General features: G+C 51.6%; 3 protein-coding genes across 3 annotated transcripts; 1 reads left to right on the forward strand and 2 right to left on the reverse strand.

The window, feature by feature from the left end:
• Positions 1 to 1380: 1380 nt before the first annotated feature.
• LOC149335760 (uncharacterized) lies at positions 1381 to 19883 on the reverse strand. The gene is made up of 2 exons (XM_089554545.1): positions 19536 to 19883; positions 1381 to 2782 (listed from the first exon to the last, which is right to left on the reverse strand). Exons 1-2 carry the CDS (start codon positions 19824 to 19826, stop codon positions 1622 to 1624), a joined length of 1452 nt encoding a protein of 483 aa, XP_089410671.1. The 5' UTR covers positions 19827 to 19883; the 3' UTR covers positions 1381 to 1621.
• Positions 9320 to 15370, forward strand: LOC149335761 (uncharacterized). Its single transcript, XM_089553602.1, has 3 exons — positions 9320 to 9424; positions 9928 to 10611; positions 15143 to 15370. The coding sequence occupies exons 1-3, from the start codon at positions 9380 to 9382 to the stop codon at positions 15368 to 15370; spliced, it is 957 nt and encodes a 318-aa protein (XP_089409728.1). The 5' UTR covers positions 9320 to 9379.
• LOC149335762 (uncharacterized) lies at positions 15448 to 17544 on the reverse strand. Its single transcript, XM_089554544.1, has 4 exons — positions 17292 to 17544; positions 17112 to 17228; positions 16439 to 16495; positions 15448 to 16339 (listed from the first exon to the last, which is right to left on the reverse strand). Exons 1-4 carry the CDS (start codon positions 17374 to 17376, stop codon positions 15702 to 15704), a joined length of 897 nt encoding a protein of 298 aa, XP_089410670.1. The 5' UTR covers positions 17377 to 17544; the 3' UTR covers positions 15448 to 15701.
• Positions 19884 to 21715: the final 1832 nt, after the last annotated feature.

A 21715-nucleotide genomic window follows, 5' to 3' on the forward strand; every position in this document is an offset into this window, starting at 1 on the left:
CTTTGTGTCTCCCAGCACGTCTAAGAAAACGTTCCCTGCACACGTCACCCGTTCGTTGACAACATTGGTGGTTATAATGCGAAGAAACACATTATTCGATGTAAAATCGCCCTATGACGGTACGGCGCACTCTGTATGGAACGGTTGCTAGCGCGGAACAAGGCATTAAAGAACTAAGGGGCCCTTCCATGTACACCGGCTCAGGCAGAGCGGCTGGTGGAAACAGAGGACAGTGTTGGCAAGGTCTCCTGAAGCGATCATATTGTTACCGGTGTTACCGACTTAGCGGTTACCGACTTACCGCAGCAACATCCCCGTAACAATATTCTTAGCTGTGGGTGCCCCTTCGAGTCACTTGACTCCAACATCGCATAGCAGTGCTTATGTAAAGACAGCAGGCGAGAAGAGACTATGTGGGCGTTGCACCAGAAAGATGAGTAACGGCTGAACGCATCAGTGAACAGTGCAGAGAATGTGTTTTGCAGTAAAGTTGCAGTATGAGGCAGCCATGACCGGTGTTTCGGAGCTCAGGTTTTTTTTTGTTTCAACCGAAACAAAAAACAAAAAAATACCTGGATAAAAATTGCTGACAGAAGTTAGGATAAAACGTGCTATAATCTGAATTGTATGCTGCACTTCTGCAACGAGAACTTAGTATGGAAATTCTGCCCAAATGTGCACCACAACGCATTACTGCAGGTCTGGCATTTTTGCTTTTTGAATGTTATTCGGTTCAACTTTAGTGTCTACAAATTTCCAAGTACTTTATTATGGCGAGCCGATTAAAATCATAGATTGTTCATGAATTTTGCGTGGAGTTTTTTAAAAAGTTAAAAAATGATGCGTCTAGAACTAAAGAAAAACGAATCTAAAGGAAACAAAAAACATTGTACTGGCAATTACTTGACTGAAAAGTACAACTCATACAGATAGTTAATGAAAATTTCAAGCGGAAAAATGGAAATAAAAGTGTTCACTAAATTTCCCAGTGTTTCATACTAGTCCGAAAACAGAGCTGTCGCATGACGGGAAAGTTATTTCCCTGAGATAGCAAAGGAAATTGGATCACACCATTAAACAAAAACCCACAAATTTTATAAATAAATCGGAAAAAGGTCAATCGCAAACTCTAGTGCGTTTGGCACGGAAATCACCTATATGCGACAAAAGAATGCTATGAAGAGCACTGAACGAGGCTTTATTATAGAAAAATCGAACAATGGCATGTACACACTCCTCTGGTCGTTCTAACTGCATTGCACTCACAGCTGCCAGAAAAGCATAAGACCGGTATCAAAGTGTGTAGAACAAGATGCTTTTGAACATTTGAAGTTGAAGGCGATACATATGGTATTCCGCGAACATTCGTGCTGCAAAAAAAGAAAAATCTAACAAGTACAGATCTGCGCAGGGGGAAATATGTCAACTCTTTACTCCGAATCTTTCGGCAAAAGATTTCCCAAAGTAAAAAAGAAACAAGCGCAGTGCGCACACCTGCGCACAGCGTAATGGTCTGCACTACAATGTTAAATTAAAAGAGTGGAAAAGTATTCAAAAAAGCTAAAACTGAAGAAGTCAAGAATCAGGCAGAGGTAGCAACAGAAGCGCTGACAGCCAGTAATCACTCCTCAAGTGAGACGTCAAATTTGATCACATCTGCACCTGGATATCCCGACCAACGGCATACATCTGCACTGGTATAAAATAGCCGAAAGCGCCTGGGAGAAGCACAGACTGACCCATAGCTTTCCAGCAAGTTGCAGCAAGACTGGCCTTGCCTAAGCTGCACTGTCAAGGCTTTTTCAAGATGGGGAACTTCACACGCGTTGCTCGACATAAACGCCACTTCCAGACGCGTGTAATTCTGTCCCGCAGTTCCGACGCGAACTGTGAAACACGCCTGCTTCTGGCGACACGCACTCACCTCAGCGGATACAGTGCTACCGTAACATAAGTCCGCACGGAGTCTGCTAGGGTGATGCACAGTCACGACAAAATGCACTCGCTTTTTCTCCATCCTGCCTAACCGGCTCGGCTTTGGCGGACTTTTATGCACCTGCTCCACCGCAATGAAAGGATGCCCCAAATATGCCAGCTTCAAGCGAGGGCACTGAAGAATCTCTTCCAGGTAGCCAACCGCCCCGCTAACCATGCCTTCCAAGCTCTGAAGGCCGTGAGCATTTTCCTCGCGCGGTTGCACTGGCGGCTCCTTTACCACCGACCCTCCAGAAACTGAGCTTCCTTCAGCCGCGCAATGCCCCTCCTGTGCCGAAGAACATGTGCGTTGCTGTCCTTGGCGGCCTTCATTTAAGGTGGCCAAATATATGCCCAAAGCCTGCGTCACCTCGGCGTTCGGCGTCTCCAAAACCCCCGGCAACGCGACCTTCATTTCGTTCAGTGTATCTTCGTGCACTCGCGTCTTTTGGACGAGCTCGTTCACACGAGCCTCAAGGGCCTGCATCATGGACAGCGCAGTCGCCCCTTCGTGGGCGTGATGTGCCGGGAAGGGGTCCTTCAGGGGCACCTCGACTTCCTGCAGCTGGGCGGAGACGTCGCTAGCAGTCGCGGCGCTCCCGTGCCCCGAATGTTGGTCCGGTGTCTCCAAAGGCTTCCCATGGCTGCATCCGAGCTCGCAGCGTGGCGGCAGGTCTCCGTTCGGCACGCCGTCGCCACACCGTGGACATGCGACTTCATGGAAACCGCATTGTTCTTCGAAGTGCTGCAGTACAGCTTGCAGGCTGCCTACGAAGTTGCAGCCACGGTGTTCGTTCCAGCAGTGCGCCTTGAAAGAAAAGAAAAGAAGGAACTGTTTAGAGCTAAACCGGCTTTAATCTCCACTTTTGCGTGCTTTTTAAACGGTACAAAACATTTATTTGTAATAAGGGAGTAATTATTCAATGAAATTCACCCGAGCTATACAGCTTTCTCAGAAACTTCGTAGTTAAAGAAAAATTCGTCCTGGTCCGGGGTTCGAACCCGGGACCACCGCTACACGGAGCAGTCGCTCTACCAACTGAGCTAACCGGGACGGCAAGCTTATGGTAGGGCGAGAGCGAATTGATCAATAACTCGAAGTGGGAACACTCCTCCACCTCCATCCACTCCACCTTGGGGGATTCCCTTAAACATCTGACCAACACTGTTCCCACTTCGAGTTATTGATCAATTCGCTCTCGCCCTACCATAAGCATGCTGTCCCGGTTAGCTCAATTGGTAGAGCGACTGCTCCGGTGAAGCGGTGATCCCGGGTTCGAACCCCGGACCAGGACGAATTTTTCTTTAACTACGAAGTTTCTTTGAAAGCTGTATAGCTTTCCTTTGTAGCCGCAAGGCTGCGCTCGGGTGGATGTCATTGAATAATTACTCCCTTATTACAAATCTACTGCACCGCGGGGGATTCCCCTAAACATTTAACCAACATTTTTTGCTTGGCACTCAGTGGTGGGAGTGGCCGAAAGTTAAATTTGGAGCAACCCTTTCGTGTTTGTAGCAGGAGCCTGATATATACGACCAAAATTCGTATATAGAGGTTTTTTCAACTCATTTGCGCCAGAGTTTTAAATATTACAGCGCGCTACATGAAGATTGGAATAGTGCAGGATTGTACACAATCGTCTAAGGCAGGTCTCCAGATTTTTAATGCGCCTAGAAAAAATCACATTTCATTGTTAACAAGAGCGCAATGAAAGAGCGGGTCACGGCTCCAATACTGATAAGGAGACGCGCGCAAAGCGAAAGGGGAGAGCCGGCCGCCCCAACAACTCGCCCGAGAAATGGAGCGAAGAGCGGAACAGCTGTGAAAGAAAATACGAGCAGCATCGCTTCATTGCGCGCCATAGACGTTCGACCCAGCACGTGGTCCACGTACTACTAGGATCTGTTGGTGCAGAAATACGCACAGAATAGCGGTTTGCACGAAAGAACTGCAATTCGCGGGTATTATAGAGCGCAGGACAGGAGGGACCACGAGTAGTTCGTGTTCCGCGCGCGTATATACGCGCCGAATCGCTTTCATTGCGCGCCAGGGACGTCCGAACCCGGCACGCGGTCCGCAACACGCGCAGAATCGCGGTTTTGCACCAAGGAACCCCAATTCGCGTGCACAATACAGCGCAGGTCACGGGAGTGAGTGAGTGAAAAACATTTAATGCTCCAAAAATCAGGTTTTAGCGGTGGGCCGATGTCTTCATGTCTTCGGCCTCTTCACAAGGTCGGCGCCCCTATTCCAGGGCACCGCTGAGTCTTGCTGCTTCGCAGGCGTGCTGCACCAGTGCCCTTTGGGCCGTGAGCTCGCTGCTGGTCAGCAGGCCCTCCCATTGTTCCGCATTCGGGTCATTTAGCTTGTGAAATGCTCTGTTACGTTCGCATTCCCATGTGATGTGATATAGCGTGGGGGTTGCTCCGCACCACGGACATGTGTCCCTGTATTGTGTAGGGAACATCTTATGTAGTATGTATAAATTGTGGAAAGTCCCTGCTTGCAGTCTCCGCCAGCAGACCGCCTCGTGCTGTGTTAATGATGTGTGCGGTGGTGGGTATTTGAATCTCCGCCCTCTGTGATAGTTTAATATTTCTGCATACGTTGGCTCCACCGTCATGGGGTCCTCCAGGGTTTCCGACTGCCCGGCTCGGCTCGTGATCTCGCGAACTAGGCTGTCTACCCTCGAGTTACCCTCTATCCCGGTGTGTGCCGGTATCCAGAAAATCCTGTGTCTTAAGGTCTTATTTGGAAGCTTTGCTTCGAGGAGGATCTTCAGCGCTTCCTTGCTTATTTTGCCCTGTATGTAGTTCCTGCATGCTGCTTTGGAGTCTGTCAGGATTATCAAAGACTTGTTCCTACGGTAACCATCGGCCGCCGCTAGAGCTACGGCAGCTTCCTCCCCCTCCGTTACCGTACAGTTTCTTAATGTCGCGCTGCTAATTGGTTCCCCCATGTAATCTACCACTGCTGCCGCGACTCGGAACTTTCTGGTCCTGTGGTCCCATGGATAGAGGGCCGCGTCTGTGTATACTGTGTTTTCCATTGTGGCTAGGTTCCGCTTCACATAGTCTGCCCTGGCCTGCCTTCTAGCGGCATGGAGGTTGGGATCCATGTTTCTCGGCAGAGGGCTGATTTCCAGTGTCTGGCGGACCTCGTCTGGAATGCTAGCAGTTCTATCTACGATCCCTTCTACATTGTGCCCTAATCTCTTTAGGAGCTTGCGGCCGGTGGCTGTCTGCTGGAGCCTGGCTATTTGCGCACTTAGCTGGGCTTCCGTTAGTTCTTCAAATGTGTTGTTTAGGCCCATTTGTAGCAGCTTTTCATTTGATGTGTTTCTTGGCAGGTGGAGTGCCGTCTTGTACGCCATTCTTAGCAGCGCCTCCGTCTGTTCTTTGTCTTTCTTGGTCATGCGGTGGTATGGCAGCGAGTACGTGACTCTGCTGACTATCAGGCTTCTGACGAGCTTGATCGTGTCGCTTTCTTTCATCCCGCTTCTGTTCTGTGATACCCTCTTTATCATGCGGCTTATTTGTTCTGTTGACTTCTTGAGTAGGCTAATTGTGTAGGTGCATCTCCTGCTTCCTTGGATCCACATGCCCAGGATGCGTATCATATCCCTTTCTGGTATATTTTGGCCTTCTAACTTTACTGTCAGTTCCTCCTTGGTAGGGTTGGACCCTACCCTAAGAAGTTCCGACTTTTCCGTGGAGCATACTAGGCCCCTTTCCCTCACGTACTCTTCTACACACGTTGCTGCTTCTTGCAGTCTCTCTTCCTTTTGTCCTAGCGAGCCTCGATTCACCCAGACCGTAACGTCGTCGGCGTACATCGCGTGCTGGATGCCATCGATCTTGCTGAGTCTTCTGGCCAGTCCGATCATTGCAAGGTTAAAAAGCACTGGTGAGATTACGGATCCTTGCGGCGTGCCCTTACGTGGGGTGGTAAAGGTGTCGCTTCGCAGGTCTCCCAATCCCACAGTCGCTGTGCGTTCTGACAGGAAGGATCTTACGTAGTCGTGGGTTCTTCTTCCGCAGTTGGCGTTGTTTAGGCCTTCCATAATGGCCTCGTGGCTAACATTGTCGAATGCCCCTTTGATGTCCAGGGCCATGATAATGTTTTCGCCAGTTCTAGGTGCCGTGTCTATGATCTCGTCCTTGATCTGCAGCAGGACGTCTTGAGTCGACAGGTTCGCCCGGAAGCCGAACATGCTGTGCGGGTACTGTTCTTCGTCCTCCAGTTATTGTTGAATTCGCCTGGTGACGATTCTTTCGTACAATTTGCCAAGGCACGACGTGAGGGAAATGGGTCTCAGGTTCTCAATCTGAAGCTTCTTGCCGGGTTTGGGTATCATAACCACGACAGCGTGCTTCCATTCCTTCGGCACCACTCCCTCTGCCCACAGCATGTTGAGGTGCGCCGTGAGCTGGTCGATCGCCTCGTCGCTGAGGTTGCGGATCAAGGCGTTCTTGATCAGGTCACGGGAGACCCCGACTACTAATCGCTTTCTTTGGCGGCGCCGGGACGAGCGCGCGGAAGCTGGCGAACGGGGGCCGGCCGCGCGGCGGGAGCCGAAGGGCAGAAAAAGGCGGGAAATATGCGTCGCGCGAGGTAATCGCGTTTTTGCTCTAAAGATCCGCAGTTCCCGCGAATGATAGCGCACACAATACTAGGGGAACACGAATAGTTCCATATTCCGCGCGCGTAAGTAGATGTGCAATCGCTTTCTTTGCGCGATGAACGCGCCAGGCCACAAAAATGGCTCGAAGGCAACGCGAAAATGGCCAGCCGGCCGCCCCAGAAACTCGGCCGAGGAATGGAGCGAACAGCAGTGAAAGAAAATACGAGCAGAATCGCTTTATTAAGGCGAAAGCCTTTAATGCCTCAAGCTGTCGGGACCAAGGAATGTTAGCAAGTGTGCGTCAGCGTCACTACTACAAAAAAAAGAAACTATGAGCGCGTATAGGCAACGGGCAGTCGTCAGGAGCCGCCACGATCGCTGAACAACCAGCGCCATCTAGCGGGCAGGCGGGGAACATATCGCAGGATTGCTCCGCCGTAGCAGACGGCATGGCAGCCTTGCGCGAGGCTGGTAGAAAGGCGGTGGAAAGCGTGCCGATGGTTATATCGGCGGCCTTTCGCGATTTGGACGATTTGAATTCCTTCTTCCGAGGAGCGAAATGAAAAAGGGCAAGCTTTTGCTTGAAGCCGGTCACGTGCACAACGTGAAAGAGCTCGTGCTTTCAAGCGGCTCCGAAATAAGGGGGAAATGCATGGCGCAGACCCCTGCTACACGGGCGTTTCGAATGCCTTCCAACCGAATGTCATTCGACTCGACTGCCGAGCTAACGCTGCTACACGAAGTTTTTCAACGGCATTCGGTTCAGATGACATTCGAGTCGACGGAGCTCCGCGGAGACATTCCAGATTTTTGCCTTCGAAACGCGAGCACAGCCCGAAGCGACCGAAGCCGTCGCTGCCGCCGTCGCTTCGCCCCGCCCACAGCCGCGCGACTGCTTTCGGCTCTGTGGCTGTTCATTTCGATACCCGCTGCTCGCTTTTTTCTGCTGTTTGTTTAGCAAATAGTTCATGTTCCGTCTAAGTGAGTGCTTGCAGATAATAGTACACCAACGAACATTTACCGCGAGTGCATGAAATTTCCCCAGGAGTGCGCTGATGAGGACGACTGTACTCATGCTGCTGTTTACATCGCTGCGTATGAACAGCTTGTACTGGTTTGCAAGAAATAAAACGAAATATGCGCTTTAGTTCTATTAAATAATCTCCTCTCTTCTGTACCGGTTGTACCCGTGCCTGTTTACGCAGTGCGACAATCTGTGGGAAGCGCCGACACGATCGCTCGCCTGAGAAACACTTGACAGCCGGGTTGTTGGCATCGCGTAGGACCGGCGCTTCTCGCTAATTTTCCCGGCTTCCTCCGACATGCCCCGTACTTTATTTTAAACTACTTTATCCAGAAGCATGTTTGGTGACCATTCGCGTTAACTGAAATGGCTTAACTTGATACCCACAAGCTAGCGACGGCGACGACTGCTGCTGGCCGTAAAGCACTGCTCGGCAGCCCGAGTCACACCGCGGCTTCCCGTTCATCGTATGCTCGTCCTGCGATGTAAGCAATAGTTGCTTTCATGTCACTCTTGTCAAAACTACACTCGTTGACCATTTGCATTCGCTAAAACTTGTGAATTCGTTCTTCACAATCACCGATCCAACCCTGCGGGCTCGCCAGTCGTCGCTGAAGGGAACGGAGTCGTCGTCGACTGAAACTAATTTGGCAAGTGGTTGTCGCTAGTGAGTGTCCATGTGTGCACATGTGAAATATAGGCGCTCGTTTCGCTTATTTCCAATCCGCATAATGTATAAGCGCGCATGTATTCGCACCGTCACCTCAGCGCGTTTTCGCTCAGCCGCCGAACTCCCGAGGGCATGAAAGCTGACCGTCCGCTGATCGGACTAGTCGGTGTCGTTTAGCCAAAAAACTTGTGCCACTACAATAATATTATAATAAACTAGATAGTTCGCTATAATCACATGCTGCTGTTCACCGTGATAGTGCCGTTGTCGGACTAGCGTGACCGTAGTCGTCGTTGTACACTGAAAACGAGCTGAGAATTTCGAATGCGTTTGGAAAGTGCCGTGTAGCACCGCGGGAGTCCGTCGAGTTCGAATTCCATTCCAAGTCTCGACTGCCATTCGACTCAGATGTCATTCGAAAGTACCCGTGTAGAACAGGTATAATCAACGCGCCGCCGAAGAGCGTGGAGATCTCGAGGTAAGCTACGTCTGTTCATCGCTTGTATTTTTCTGGCTCGCATCTCTCATTGTTATTTCAGATTGACAACAGCAGGAGAATCATTCGTATTTGACCCCGGCATTCTTCGCAAAAAGAGTACGCAGCCCAGCCGCGGCGATCAGATGGCATACGGAGCTGACTGCCAATGGGCGCGTTAAGTTAGCCTGCTCCGAGCTCCGAGGCGGAGTACTCGAGCGCGACACCTAGGAGCTCAGTCGGAGCGCAACTTAACGGCCATTTGATTCCCGTGCACGCATGAGCGCGCCACCTGACGTTTCCACCATTTCCGTTTCCGGGCAATATTTCGCGCGCATTTTGACCATGGCAGCAGTCAAGCGCAAGTTACTTCAATTCTTGCTAGACGACGACGAACTCGACGAACTTGACGCCCGTAGGCGCAGGCAGCAGCAGCGGTTTACCTTCATGCTGCAAGCTGCCCGTGTTGCCATTCAAGGTAAGATTCCACTGCTTTATCGCATTACAGAATATTAACTTTGCTCTCTTCGTATGAAGACCACAAAATCGCCGAGAGGAGCATCCGTGGCATTGAAGGATACGTACTCAACGTAGTACCTCGGTACACAGACATGCAGTTCAAGGAGCATTTCCGGATGACCCGAAGCACCTTCGAGGTAAACGACGCGATCAATTTTGTTGTGCAGCGCTAAAGAACGACACACAGAGAAGCACAGGATGGTGCTGTGCTTCACTGTGTGCCGTCCTTGAGCGCTGCAACAGCTTTTAATAACTATAAATCAACAAGCCCAGCTGACAGTTTTGCTACAATTTTGTTTGTCCACCATGGCGAATACGAGTGTATGATTTGGGTGACCGGCGTCGCGGCCAACCAATAGGAGCGGGGCAGCGAGAGCGGTTTTGAGATTATTTTGGACTGGGCGCGATCCGTAATTCGGCCCCAGTGGCTCCCTAAGCACAAGCAAGCACTAAACACGCTCGTGAGTTCTTTATGACGGTAAAAGGGCAACACTTTCTATACATTTTGTAACTGCAGTGAGCTAGTATCTTAAAATGCACTGGCCCATTTTCTTGCTGATGAAATTCATTATATCTAAGCTCATATCTTGAGCAGGAGCAGCAACCACTGGACATTCAAAACTTTGTGGTTGCCATGCAGGTGCTGCTGAGAATCACGCAAGAGTGGCTCATCATGGAGAGGGCACCTCGAATACCTCTGCAAACTAAAGTCCTGATGACATTGTGGTTGCTGGGCAACCAGGAATCGTTTCGTGGAGTGGCAGATAGATTTGGGATCAACAAGGGCTTACTGTTTTATCTAACAGATCGCATTATAGAGGTCTGGGCACGTGCTGCAAAAGAACTCATCCGTTGGCCTGCAAACCTGCAAGATGTTGCTCGGGAATTTGCCCGAAAATGGCGCTTTCCAGGAGTTGCTGGAGCTGTGGACGGATGCCACATTGCAATCAAGGACCCCGAAAACGAACAAGATGCATACTACAACAGGAAGGAATTCCACTCAGTCATCTTGCAGGGTTGCTGCGACAGCAATATGATATTCACTAATGTACACGCAGGCAGCCCAGGACGGATGCACGATGCCAGAGTTCTCGCCACATCTGGCCTTGAAGAGGTAGTAGGCAACTTGTCGCAGAATTTTCATATTCTAGGTGATTCAGCTTATCCCCTGTCAATGGGTCTCATGCGGCCGTACAGAAACAATGGCCACTTGACAACACAAGGGGTCAAGTTCAATGAAACGCTAGGGGCGGCAAGGTCAGTAATTGAGCGAGCTTTTGCTCAGCTGAAAGGAAAGTTCCGAAGGCTTAAGTACCTTGACATTGTGGGTTTCTAAGTGGACACAGGCCACCACCCACCGCGGGTTCGAGCTTCGCGCGAGCCAAGGGCCCCGATCAGCCGTCACCACACACACTGGGACACCGCTGCAGCGCACTCAACCTCCGCTGGGAGGAGAGCGATTCGCCGCAAAGAAATAGGCCTCCAAGTTCACAAAGGAGACGTTTATTCACGTCGTCCTTCAGCAGTACACACACACTCAATCGTCACCCCGTCCCGGGGGCGCGCGAGGAGCAAGGCTCCGCTGCGCGCACGAAGCGACTCGAGTAATGCGCACCGCTAGCACGCCGCTGCAGGAGAATGTCCCCGCGGCAGTGCTGTGATCTCTCTCTCGTGTCGACCGTTGGGTCGGTTGCGAGAGAGAGTGGGCATTCAACGCAAGGTACGCCTGTCAGAGGTCGCTGGACCCCGCTGGACAGGCTCGAGCCGCTGCAGGTCAGAGGACACGTGCGGGCGAGCTCGAGTAAGCACTGGTCCGAACGGCAAGGCCGGCACGGACAAACAGTAACGTACGCACCTTACGCTGTCTCGGAGGGATCTCTCTCTCTCTGCGGGCCCCGCTCGGACGGTCGCGCGGCGCGCGGCCGCCCAAAGCGGGGTCCCGAATTCCCGCCAAAAGGCGCCAATGGCAAAGGCCCTTGGGGAGCCGGGGCGGAGCTGTGGCTAAATGACAGTGATTAGTCACCCAGCCGCCTCTCCACCGCCTGAGGCGGGAGCAAGGGAAAGAGGAGAAACAACGCGGGAGGCCGGCTAGCCGCGCAAAGGCGACGGCGAAAGCCAGGATTCCCACATCCCCCTCTCCTTAAATGCCCTCCTTCCCATCGGCAAAGCACGCGGCCAAAATAAAGAAATCAATACACAAAAAAAATAAGCTACACTTCAGTTCCAAAATAAAGAAATCAATACACAAAAAAAACTAGATACACTTCAGTTCCAAAATAAAGAAATGAATACACAAAAAAAACTAGCTACACTTCAGTTCCAGCCAGAACAACGTAAGAAAACAACAACACAAACAAAGGAAAACAAGGCAAACAAACAAACACTGGCATACGCTTCAGTAAATCAAAACAGCTTGCAGATTATATACACGGTACACAAGAAGATGTGAATACAACTGTACAACTATGTTACAAGTGGATGCCAGCCTCAAAGTTCGGTGGCGCGGCCCAGTGGGCCTGTCGGCGACTCACCGCTCGCAGACTTCAAGTTGAACAGTTTGGGAGGGCCGACGACTGATGGCGGTCTTCTTTCCATTGATGTAGGGTGCGTTGATGACGACGGGGCCGCGGCAGAGCACTGACCTCGCGCCCTTGGACACGACATCACGTTCGGCACAAGAGAGTTAGTGCACCCCCTTCACGCCGGCTCAAACGGGCGAGGACGTTCGGCGGCGTCCAGATGTGTAACCTTGTCCACAGCGAGGGGTCCTTCTCATCCTCGCGCTCACGCAGAAGGACACAACGGCACAACTCACAGGCGTCGCCTTGGCTCATGGTTACGCGCGCACACAGTCACAGATACAAACACGCATACACCGGCACGTGCGCGGACGCTGGTCGGCGACAACGACCCCCCCCATCAGAAGCGTCCAGAGGCGCCGCGGCGAGGGTCAAAGGGTGCACTTTCCGCCCCAAACGCCCCGCCAACTTCCCCTCCATAAGGGCTGCACAAAACTCGCACCGCGACACACGGCTCCTTAACGAGCCAACCACCCACAGTCGGGCCGGAAATGAGAGAAGGCGCGCTGTACAAACGACACCTAATCCAATCTATTCCTTCTAGAAGATAAGAGCAAGCACGAGCGGGCTGAAGTTTGCCTATGTACAAGTCTGGGAAAAAAAAAACTGAACGCCAATGCTGACGCATGTTGCCTATGTACAATTGGGTACGTTAGAACAAAAACAGACGAGCAAGCAGGAAACGAAAGTGGCTAGAAACTGACTAAAACAAAACAAATAAATAAACTGATAAACACACAAGGTTGGAACTGAGCATACTGCAAAAACAACAAAAAAAAATAACACACCGTGCTTCACCTGGGTAGGGCCTGACGAGAAAGCTCGCCAGCTAGCTGAGGCTGCGTGCCTTCGGTTGCGGAAAAGTCCGCCGTCCGGCATCAATCACGCCGGTGACCGTCGCCTCAGATTGTACCGGTGCTCCGTACGCTTGCGTTCCGCAGCACCAGTTATGCCTTTGCGCTTGCCTTTGATACCAATGGGTACCGGCGCAAGCTCGTCAGACCGTGACGCGTAGGCCTTCAGGTCTATGAACCCCTGCTTGCTCCTGGGGAAAGGCCCCATCAAATCGCAGGTGGCCATCTGCCACGGACGCACACTGTCAATCGGTTTCATCCTTCCAGGCGGCTTGCCACCCCGTGACTTCACCGCTTGACAGACATGGCAGGAACGGCAATAGCGGAAAATGTCACGCTTCATGCCGGGCCACGTCACCGATTGACTCAGTTTTGCAAAACTTTGGAGCCACTCAGATGACCGGCCAGTGGTTCGTCATGAGAGAATCGCAAAAGTGCGCCTCTTAGACTTTTGGGGATAACCACCTTGAACGGGTCGATGGACTCGTCATCGGTGGCTATGTATTTCAGCACGAGCCCGTCATGGTCCAGCAAATATGACTCCCGGGGTTCGCCGCGACACACGCTGGCTTCTGCCCCCCCTGCGCCCGCTACAATACAAGTAGCGTCACGGCGCTCCGTCTCCCTGAGACCGTCGCTCACCTCGCGACAAAAGGGGTCATTTTGCTGGGCTTTCAGTAGCTCTTACGGCTGAAAACGATTCCAGTCATCCCAGAGGGGAGCCTGGTCTCGTCCCCACTCAGGTTTGCAGCCAAAACTTCCGTTCGCGTCGGCAACTCCGAGGCGCTCACGAAGAGCTTTGCCTCTCGTCCGCTTTGCGAAGCGCTGCTCGCCTGGTTAGCGGAATGGGTTAACCCGTTTGCGGGTTCCCCCTCCTTGCCGCCCGGCGGCTCGTCCGCTGTTTCGCCCCCTCCGCCTACAGGCGTCAAGGCGCCGCTGGCGAGTGGGGCACGGGATAGCGCGTCAGCTACCACGTTTGTGCTCCCCTTTCGACACTGCACGGAAAAGTCGTAATGCTGTATCAGGAGAGCCCAGCGCGCCAGCCGACCCGCAGGCTCGCGGAGCCGCATCAGCCAACTGAGCGCACTGCACCCCTGCCTCAGTGGAGGCTTGGGCGGGCTGCACGAACGAGGGAGGCAAGGCTCCTAGTTCGATGAGCGGCGTGGTTTCCACAGGGAACCGGGCCAGCGCCTCGCCGTTCCCAGAGCAGAATTGACTGCTCGCGGGGCACGGCTGCTGCTGTTCGAAACTGCCGGTTGCGGCAGCGTGACACGAACTGCTTTCGCACTGGGCGGAAAGCATGCACAGCTGAGGCATGTGACCAGCGGATGCACCGCAGGGTGCTTCCGATACAGCTCCAATGGGAGCCACGTGGTCAACATTTTGGGTTGTGTCACCGTAAACCCCAATGGGGGCCGCGGCCAACCACGGTGTCTAGCTATTCGAAGGAACAGCAGACAGCGCATCAAACGACGCTACAACTCCGTAGGGAGCCGACATGTAGCTGCCGAGTGCCGCGCTGGGGGTGGTAGACACGGTGCGCAAGCGTGATCGTCAAGGCGACCTGCTCGGCTAATGTGCCATCAAAGGCGTAAGCGCCAATGACTTAGCACGTTGGGCGCCAGTTGTGGGTTTCTAAGTGGACACAGGCCACCACCCACCGCGGGTTCGAGCTTCGCGCGAGCCAAGGGCCCCGATCAGCCGTCACCACACACACTGGGACACCGCTGCAGCGCACTCAACCTCCGCTGGGAGGAGAGCGATTCGCCGCAAAGAAATAGGCCTCCAAGTTCACAAAGGAGACGTTTATTCACGTCGTCCTTCAGCAGTACACACACACTCAATCGTCACCCCGTCCCGGGGGCGCGCGAGGAGCAAGGCTCCGCTGCGCGCACGAAGCGACTCGAGTAATGCGCACCGCTAGCACGCCGCTGCAGGAGAATGTCCCCGCGGCAGTGCTGTGATCTCTCTCTCGTGTCGACCGTTGGGTCGGTTGCGAGAGAGAGTGGGCATTCAACGCAAGGTACGCCTGTCAGAGGTCGCTGGACCCCGCTGGACAGGCTCGAGCCGCTGCAGGTCAGAGGACACGTGCGGGCGAGCTCGAGTAAGCACTGGTCCGAACGGCAAGGCCGGCACGGACAAACAGTAACGTACGCACCTTACGCTGTCTCGGAGGGATCTCTCTCTCTCTGCGGGCCCCGCTCGGACGGTCGCGCGGCGCGCGGCCGCCCAAAGCGGGGTCCCGAATTCCCGCCAAAAGGCGCCAATGGCAAAGGCCCTTGGGGAGCCGGGGCGGAGCTGTGGCTAAATGACAGTGATTAGTCACCCAGCCGCCTCTCCACCGCCTGAGGCGGGAGCAAGGGAAAGAGGAGAAACAACGCGGGAGGCCGGCTAGCCGCGCAAAGGCGACGGCGAAAGCCAGGATTCCCACAACATGAAACCCACTGTGAGAATGAGCAACTATATTGTGGCATCGTGCCTCGTTCACAACATAATCCTTCAATGCAAAGACACATTAGGTGACGACGACAGCACCATCGAGGAAGAGAGTGATAAAGATCCACCTCTTGATGATGAGGACACAGAGCCTGCGGACAGCCACGCTGCAATGAAGAGGGTTTCAATAACATGCTTTCTGTGCAGAAAGTAGTGTTAAGGTTTACAACAGGTAGGGTACTTCCAGTCCCGAAGTACTATGCATGCAAGATGCATCACACGCACAAGCTCTATGCGGTGAAATTATTTATTGTGTACATGAGTTGATCATTTTTGGCCAGAAGAACTCTCACTGGCAATAAAATGTTGAACACAGTGTCTGGATGTTTTCTCTGAATAAAAACTAAACTGGGCGGTACTGGCCTGTACCACATTCACTGACTAGAATATAAACTGAGAAATTGCACAGTGTACAAACAGCAAACGCATACAAAATTAACAAAGTTTTTGCCCCAACATGACACACAAAAAGAACACCACAAAGTTCACTGCTGCTTATCCAGTGCTGCGAGGCGTTTTAGCATACCCAGTTTAAGCCTCTGCATCTTTAATTGCTGCTGGTATCTTTTTCTTTCTTCATCCTGCCATGAGTGCAAGTTCAGCAGAATTTCCTCCAATACACCAGCCGGTGTTCGACGACGCTTCGCATTTGGTTTGCTTTTCTGGTCCGGAGCACCATCATTTCTTGAGTTCTTTTCGCAGTGCACAGTTTCTTCTGTTGTCGGTGGTTCATTCATGCTGCCCGGGGTGGCCACAACTAATGCGCAGGCAGCTGAGGTGGAGGGCTGTGGGAGCTGGCTTGACGCCACTGGAGCCTGGTACTCTATGTTATTTGCAAGCAAGTCATCCATCACCTGAAAAAATGGCCACTCCTTTCTTTCTCTTCCACTCTTCTTCTTGTGCTGGCGGTGCTTGTCATACGTGCGTTTGAGACCTTTGAACTTCGTTTCACAGTCCGCAGCAGTTCGCGTGTACCCGTGCTTGCACATTTCTTCACTAATTTGTTTCCAAATGTCTTTCCTCTTTCTCTTTCTATCACTGAAGTCTTCTTTATGATTCTCATAAGATGAAATCAGGAGAAGTACCTCGGCGTGTACCCAACTTGAACTTCCTTTTGGGAGACCTACAGCATAAAGGAGAGCTACAGCTTAAGCCCCCGCATAAGAGATTAGTAAGAGAGCATGAAAACCATTTCAATTCAAAGAAAAGAGGCTTTACTCACTGTTGTAGTTATGGTCGTAGTCATCACTTTCAGCAGTCCAGAGGGAAAACTGGTCCTCTGTAAAAGTCATTCAGTCATGGTGTACATCAGCCTACATCAGGACTCATTTAAGAATTGACGCTAAAAAAGTGACAAAAAAAAGAGGTCTTCGTCACCCTGTGCGTCAAAAATAGTGGCAGTGAATACCTCCAATAACCGCCTGTGTGCGAGTACAGCGGAGAATTAACCCGGCAAAAAGTGAAAATTCATATCATGTCACAATTTCTATCACAGTGAAAATGCAACTCATGAAATTTAAACAGATTTCATATATTATAATATTCTCTCAAGAACCCTACTGTTGCAAGCACTTTGGCAAGAACGAGCGTTTGCCTGCACCAAGTACAACGTTTGAAGGAAGTACCGATTTCATGAATTTCCGAACGCGCTTTGTACTTATTTTCGCTAAGTGCGGCGACGTACACATCGCGCTCGACAACGTGCCATAAACTTAGCTACAGCTTTACAATAAAGCTGGCTGCGCTACGCTAGCAACACAAGGCAAAAGCAAGAATTTAGATTTTCAACGCAAGATTCCCGCAGTTGTCGCTCGTAACTGCTCGTTTTCTGGAAACGAACAGAACACTCTTGATGGCTCAAAGAACGAAACAAGGCATTAAAAACTCATACACACCTGAGTCGTCGCATTGAGCGGTTTCCGCGTAAACATCCGACCCTGTGCCCGCCGCATCTCCGCAAAGCTCAAGTAAGTCAGGTCCTACAGTCGCAGCAGCCGTATCAAGTACGAACCCTGCAAATGCACCAACGATTAAAACAAGGTCACCGACGAACTAGCAACAGTTTACGTACGTACCTGTGTTTGTGTTCACGACGAGCACAGACCGCGCAGCCATAACTGCCGTTAACCGCGAAAGGCGCCAAAAAGGAAGTAGCACCATAGTACCCGGAAATACGTCACGTCGCCAGACGAAACCAGACCCGCGCTCCCGCACACCGTCGTCGAGGGCGGAGCGCGTAGAGCGCGCTCTGCAAACACACACCGGAAGTCAGTTGTGGTCGTTTAGCTTACTTGGAGCGCACTCTGACGACTCGAGCGCGCTCGAGTCCTTTAACTTAACGCGCCCAATGCGTGCGACGGCGAGCGTATCCTGTCTCCGCTGCGCTGCTCGCCGCGAGAGGCGCCTCCGTCGGCGCCGGAGTTACGTTCGCCCGTTGCCTATACACACACACACACACACACACACACACACACACACAAACAACTATTTACAGAGCACCTAGGTAGGCGTTACGTGGCAGAAACATAATAGTAACATATTATAACTAAAAGGCCGGTAAGGATATACAGCGCATCAGGAGAGGAAACCAATCCGGTACAAAGTCCAATTTTTCGTAAATGCCCGTTCCCTGCAGCAACATTCGGCTAAAGTGAATTCTGGGCGAAACAACAGGTTCAACGTTGCGGTCTTGCATGCGCGTTTTCCAAAGGCTTCATATGAAGTCAAATCAGAAGAATCATATCATAGGGGTTCGAGTCAGGTTGGGAAACAACAAGGTAGCGCATACTGTAGGAATTTAGGAGAAAATCTTTCTGTAGCGTCTTCTGCAACACATCCCAAAACAAAATCGCCTCTTTGCAGTCTATAAAATAATGTTCAATTGTTTCAGGCACACGGTTTGAACGTGAATAAATGCGCATCTAGTGAACGCGGGTTTCATGAACGAAATAAAACAAATAAGAAAAATAAAAACATGACAAGAAAACATTAAAACAAAATACCAGAAAATAAAAAAGACACTGAGCACGTGGTCCACAAGACGCGCACAATCGCGGTTTTGCACGAAATAACCGCAAAAGGCCGCGGCGGCGAGGGCCGGTCGCACGGGGAAGGAGCCCAAGAAAAATGGCGGGAAATCTGCGTCGGCACCGGCCACCAAAATGGCGCCGAATGGGAGGCGCGAAAAGCGAAAACGGCGAGCCGGCCGCCCCAACTCGCCCGAGGAATGGAGCGAAGAGCGGTACAGCTGTGAAAGGAAATAAGAGAACGGAGGATAGACAACGCGGTGGAGAGGTGCGGTGGGGTGGGAAGGAGAAAAAAAAAAGAGGAAAAGGAAAAAAAGAGGAGGAGGAGGGGCGGCGCAGTAAAGTGGGTTATGCAACGCCAATGCGGAAAGAGCCTTCATTACCTGATAACCACTCACTTTGCTATTCATCTAGCTTTAATTTTCTAACCGAGTGTTTCATGCACATACCAAGTTAAAAAAAAAGCACGGCGGTTCTTTTGCAGAACCTAATTATACAGGGTGTTTCACCTAAGACTTTCTGCAATTTTTAAAAATAAGCTATTTGAATTAGATGCGCACTTTTTCTGGCATAGCATTTTCAGTGGTGTAGTACATCATAATTCAACTAAGACGTGCTAACTAGCAGGCTTGTTAACCAATATTTAATAGTTAACTTTTAAACTATTACCGTTGGGCTCCTTAATTATTGAGAGGCATGTAGCCCACCGTAAGTAATGTCCATATCCGTTTTTAGAATTTCGAGAACGCGATTATCCTCGGCGCTGTGGCCCAACAAATTTTGGCTATTTCGACGAGTTAGTTTCACTGGAGAGGTTGCTTTGCCAGCAAGCTTCTCAAACCGCATGCATTTTGGCGCGATGTAGGCGAAATTTGTTGGGCCACAGCGCCGAGGGTAATCGCGTTCTCGAAATCCTAAAAACGGATATGGACATTACTTACGGTGGGCTGCATGCCTCTCAATAATTAAGGAGCCCAACGGTAATAGTTTAAAAGTTAACTATTAAATATTGGTTAAGAAGCCTGCTAGTTAGCACGTCTTAGTTGAATTATGATGTACTAAACCACTGACAATGCTATGCCAGAAAAAGCGCGCATCTAATTCAAATAGCTTATTTTTAAAAATTGCAGAAAGTCTTAGGTGAAACACCCTGTATATATGTAGCTCTAACCGACGCTAAAGATACTGCTTAGCCCCTACCAGAAGCAGACTGGTTAATCAATAGAAAAATTTATACACTGCCTGCGCGCCGTACAGAAAAGTACACATGCTCCGCACGTAGCACGTACTTACCTTCAAGTTCTCCACTTTCCGAGCGGGCACGTCGACCCTCTGACACTCGTTGTCTTCGAATCCCTCCCCGTCTAGCGGACAGGCTCCTCGGCCATCTTTGAGGCTCCTTCCATGGCATGGCTCGCACAAGGAGTGCTGGCACGGCAACAGTACCGTTCTTCTCGGAAGCACACGGCACATATGGCATTTGCGGTACTGAGAGACATCCTCGGCGAACCGCGTCGGTCGCCAGTTGAGGCCGCTGGCGAAGCCTCGCACTCGGTACAGAGCTCCTCGTCCCGCTGCCGCCATGACGCGCCAAGTCCGCAACCGTTGACCACAACGACAGAAACCCACAACACAGCCGCAGCCTGCGACGGAATCGGCGCGCACTGGCCCCCCAAGGCGGTTTTTCGCGCTCGTCGCGTGAGTAAAGTCACGTGGTCACTTTACCGAGCCAATCAGCTTCGCGCCTCTAGGAGGCCAGAGGCCAGCGAGTCCGCCGACTCGCATTATAGAGGCTAGCACATGGAGGAAGGAAAGAACTAAGGAGAGGCCCTGACGTCACTTTTTGTGAAGCCGCCTTGCAACCGGAAGTTGGCTCGGCTCTCCTCACTATCTTCTTTCTCCACCGAGCTACGGGGCGGGGATCGCGCGCGGCTCGCAAGCGCTTCGTAAAAGGAAGGTATAAAAAAAAACCGCGCTGCTCGCCGCTACACTCCTACACATCCCTCCCCGCAAACACGCACCTAGACACAGACCGGCGCACAGGTGCGGTGAACCTTTTCCGACGCCAGGCGAAGAAAGACGACATTGCGCGCCGCTTATAGCTCAGCTCGCCATCCTCCTCGGGCTACCGTACACCCGCCGTGTGGCCTTCGAAACGCAGCTCAGCATCGCCGAGAGCGGCTTCATGTTTCTGTGCTGCTTGGTGAGGTGCGAAAGTTCGTTGATCAAAACAATCAACGCTTCTTCGCGTGTCGAAGCGCGGTTCCGGAGTGCCACCTTTTCGCGAGATTCATTTCAATGCATCGATCGCTCCGCGTAACGACACCAAGTTTGACGAACAAAATATCAAATGAGCGGTTATTTGCTGCATTTAAAAGCAACCTTAGATGCGTGCGTAACGTCACGACGCCAGGCATGTAGACTTTAACACGCAAGGCCGAACACACCGTGCCGAAAGCCCGTCCACCGCCACCGAGAAACACTCGGGCCCCTAGCAACAACGACGCTAACGACGCCGTACGCCGTTGCTAGTGGCCCGAGTTTTCTTAGCAACAACGACAACGTTGCTAGTGGCCCGACTTTTTAAGCCTAAATTTTGACGTCACTTCCGCCACATTCTTGTCAATGCATTGGGAATACGAAGGGCCTCTCCTGAGTGGGCTAGCAGGTGTCACTATAGTGTCATGAGCAGGGCCGTCGGCGCCTCGCCAACCGCCGCGCCCAAGCCTCTTTCGATGCTAGCATAGGCGGCGCTGTTCGCGGCAGTCTAGTTAGGCGAGCAGTGAAGACCGATGCCGCCGCCACAGCTCCTCGTGTCGCTCGTCGAGCGAAAGGGCGTCTTTTGGGCTACATCTTTTTCATGCGTGAAAAGAAAAGTTGATGTAGTTATAATGTGCTCTGTTACAATTATACAGTGACTGAAATAAAAGGCATGTTGGAATCAAAATGAAGGCTATAGCAGGTTAAAGAAATTGAGCGCGTGTATGCTACAAAATGACTATTTGAAAACGCTGTGTTCGAGAAAACTTATTTGTGTCAGGGGGTCAAGGATTATGGCCTTTCGATTTCTTTTATAAAGTGTGGACACTACGTGAAAGTTGCCCACAGGAAACACTTCATGGCCGATAGATTTCGCTTAATCCGCGAACTGACGCCACTCGCGCGCGCGCGCCGCCGAACTTAGACTGTTGCCGTCTGCACAAGTGAGCGTTCTCCCATTGACGCTGCACCGCGGGTGACCTTGGCGCCAGAATAGAGGGAAAACACTGAGATAGTTTAAGTCTCCCTGCGTGGTGCGAATGAGCATTAAATGCTACTGTTTCGCTTCTGTTACGTGGTTTCGTGATCCTCACATGTTAACCGGTAACCGTAGACGTGGCCTGGTTTGGGCGTCCGCTTCGGCTGCGGTAGGCGGCTGGTTGGAAACTCACCGCTAGGTATGTTTTTTCTTGTATTTTTTATTCTGGTTCTGC

Source organism: Amblyomma mixtum, chromosome 7, assembly GCF_055824585.1.
Source record: "Amblyomma mixtum isolate Tamu chromosome 7, ASM5582458v1, whole genome shotgun sequence".
In the NCBI taxonomy this organism is placed as follows: domain Eukaryota; kingdom Metazoa; phylum Arthropoda; class Arachnida; order Ixodida; family Ixodidae; genus Amblyomma; species Amblyomma mixtum.

What these genes read in the sequence shown, in the direction of transcription:
- LOC149335761 (XM_089553602.1), top strand. Translation starts at nt 9,380, where the DNA reads ATGCAGTTCAAGGAGCATTTCCGGATGACCCGAAGCACCTTCGAG. An exon ending in TGACCCGAAGCACCTTCGAG is followed by an intron (nt 9,425 to 9,927) that starts GTAAACGACGCG and finishes GTTGCCATGCAG; the next exon opens with GTGCTGCTGAGAATCACGCA. An exon ending in GGCTTAAGTACCTTGACATT is followed by an intron (nt 10,612 to 15,142) that starts GTGGGTTTCTAA and finishes GGCGAAAGCCAG; the next exon opens with GATTCCCACAACATGAAACC.
- LOC149335762 (XM_089554544.1), bottom strand. Translation starts at nt 17,376, where the DNA reads ATGGTGCTACTTCCTTTTTGGCGCCTTTCGCGGTTAACGGCAGTTATG. An exon ending in CGTCGTGAACACAAACACAG is followed by an intron (nt 17,229 to 17,291) that starts GTACGTACGTAA and finishes GTGCATTTGCAG; the next exon opens with GGTTCGTACTTGATACGGCT. An exon ending in CGCTCAATGCGACGACTCAG is followed by an intron (nt 16,496 to 17,111) that starts GTGTGTATGAGT and finishes TGACTTTTACAG; the next exon opens with AGGACCAGTTTTCCCTCTGG.
- LOC149335760 (XM_089554545.1), bottom strand. Translation starts at nt 19,826, where the DNA reads ATGGCGGCAGCGGGACGAGGAGCTCTGTACCGAGTGCGAGGCTTCGCC. An exon ending in GGAAAGTGGAGAACTTGAAG is followed by an intron (nt 2,783 to 19,535) that starts GTAAGTACGTGC and finishes TTTTCTTTCAAG; the next exon opens with GCGCACTGCTGGAACGAACA.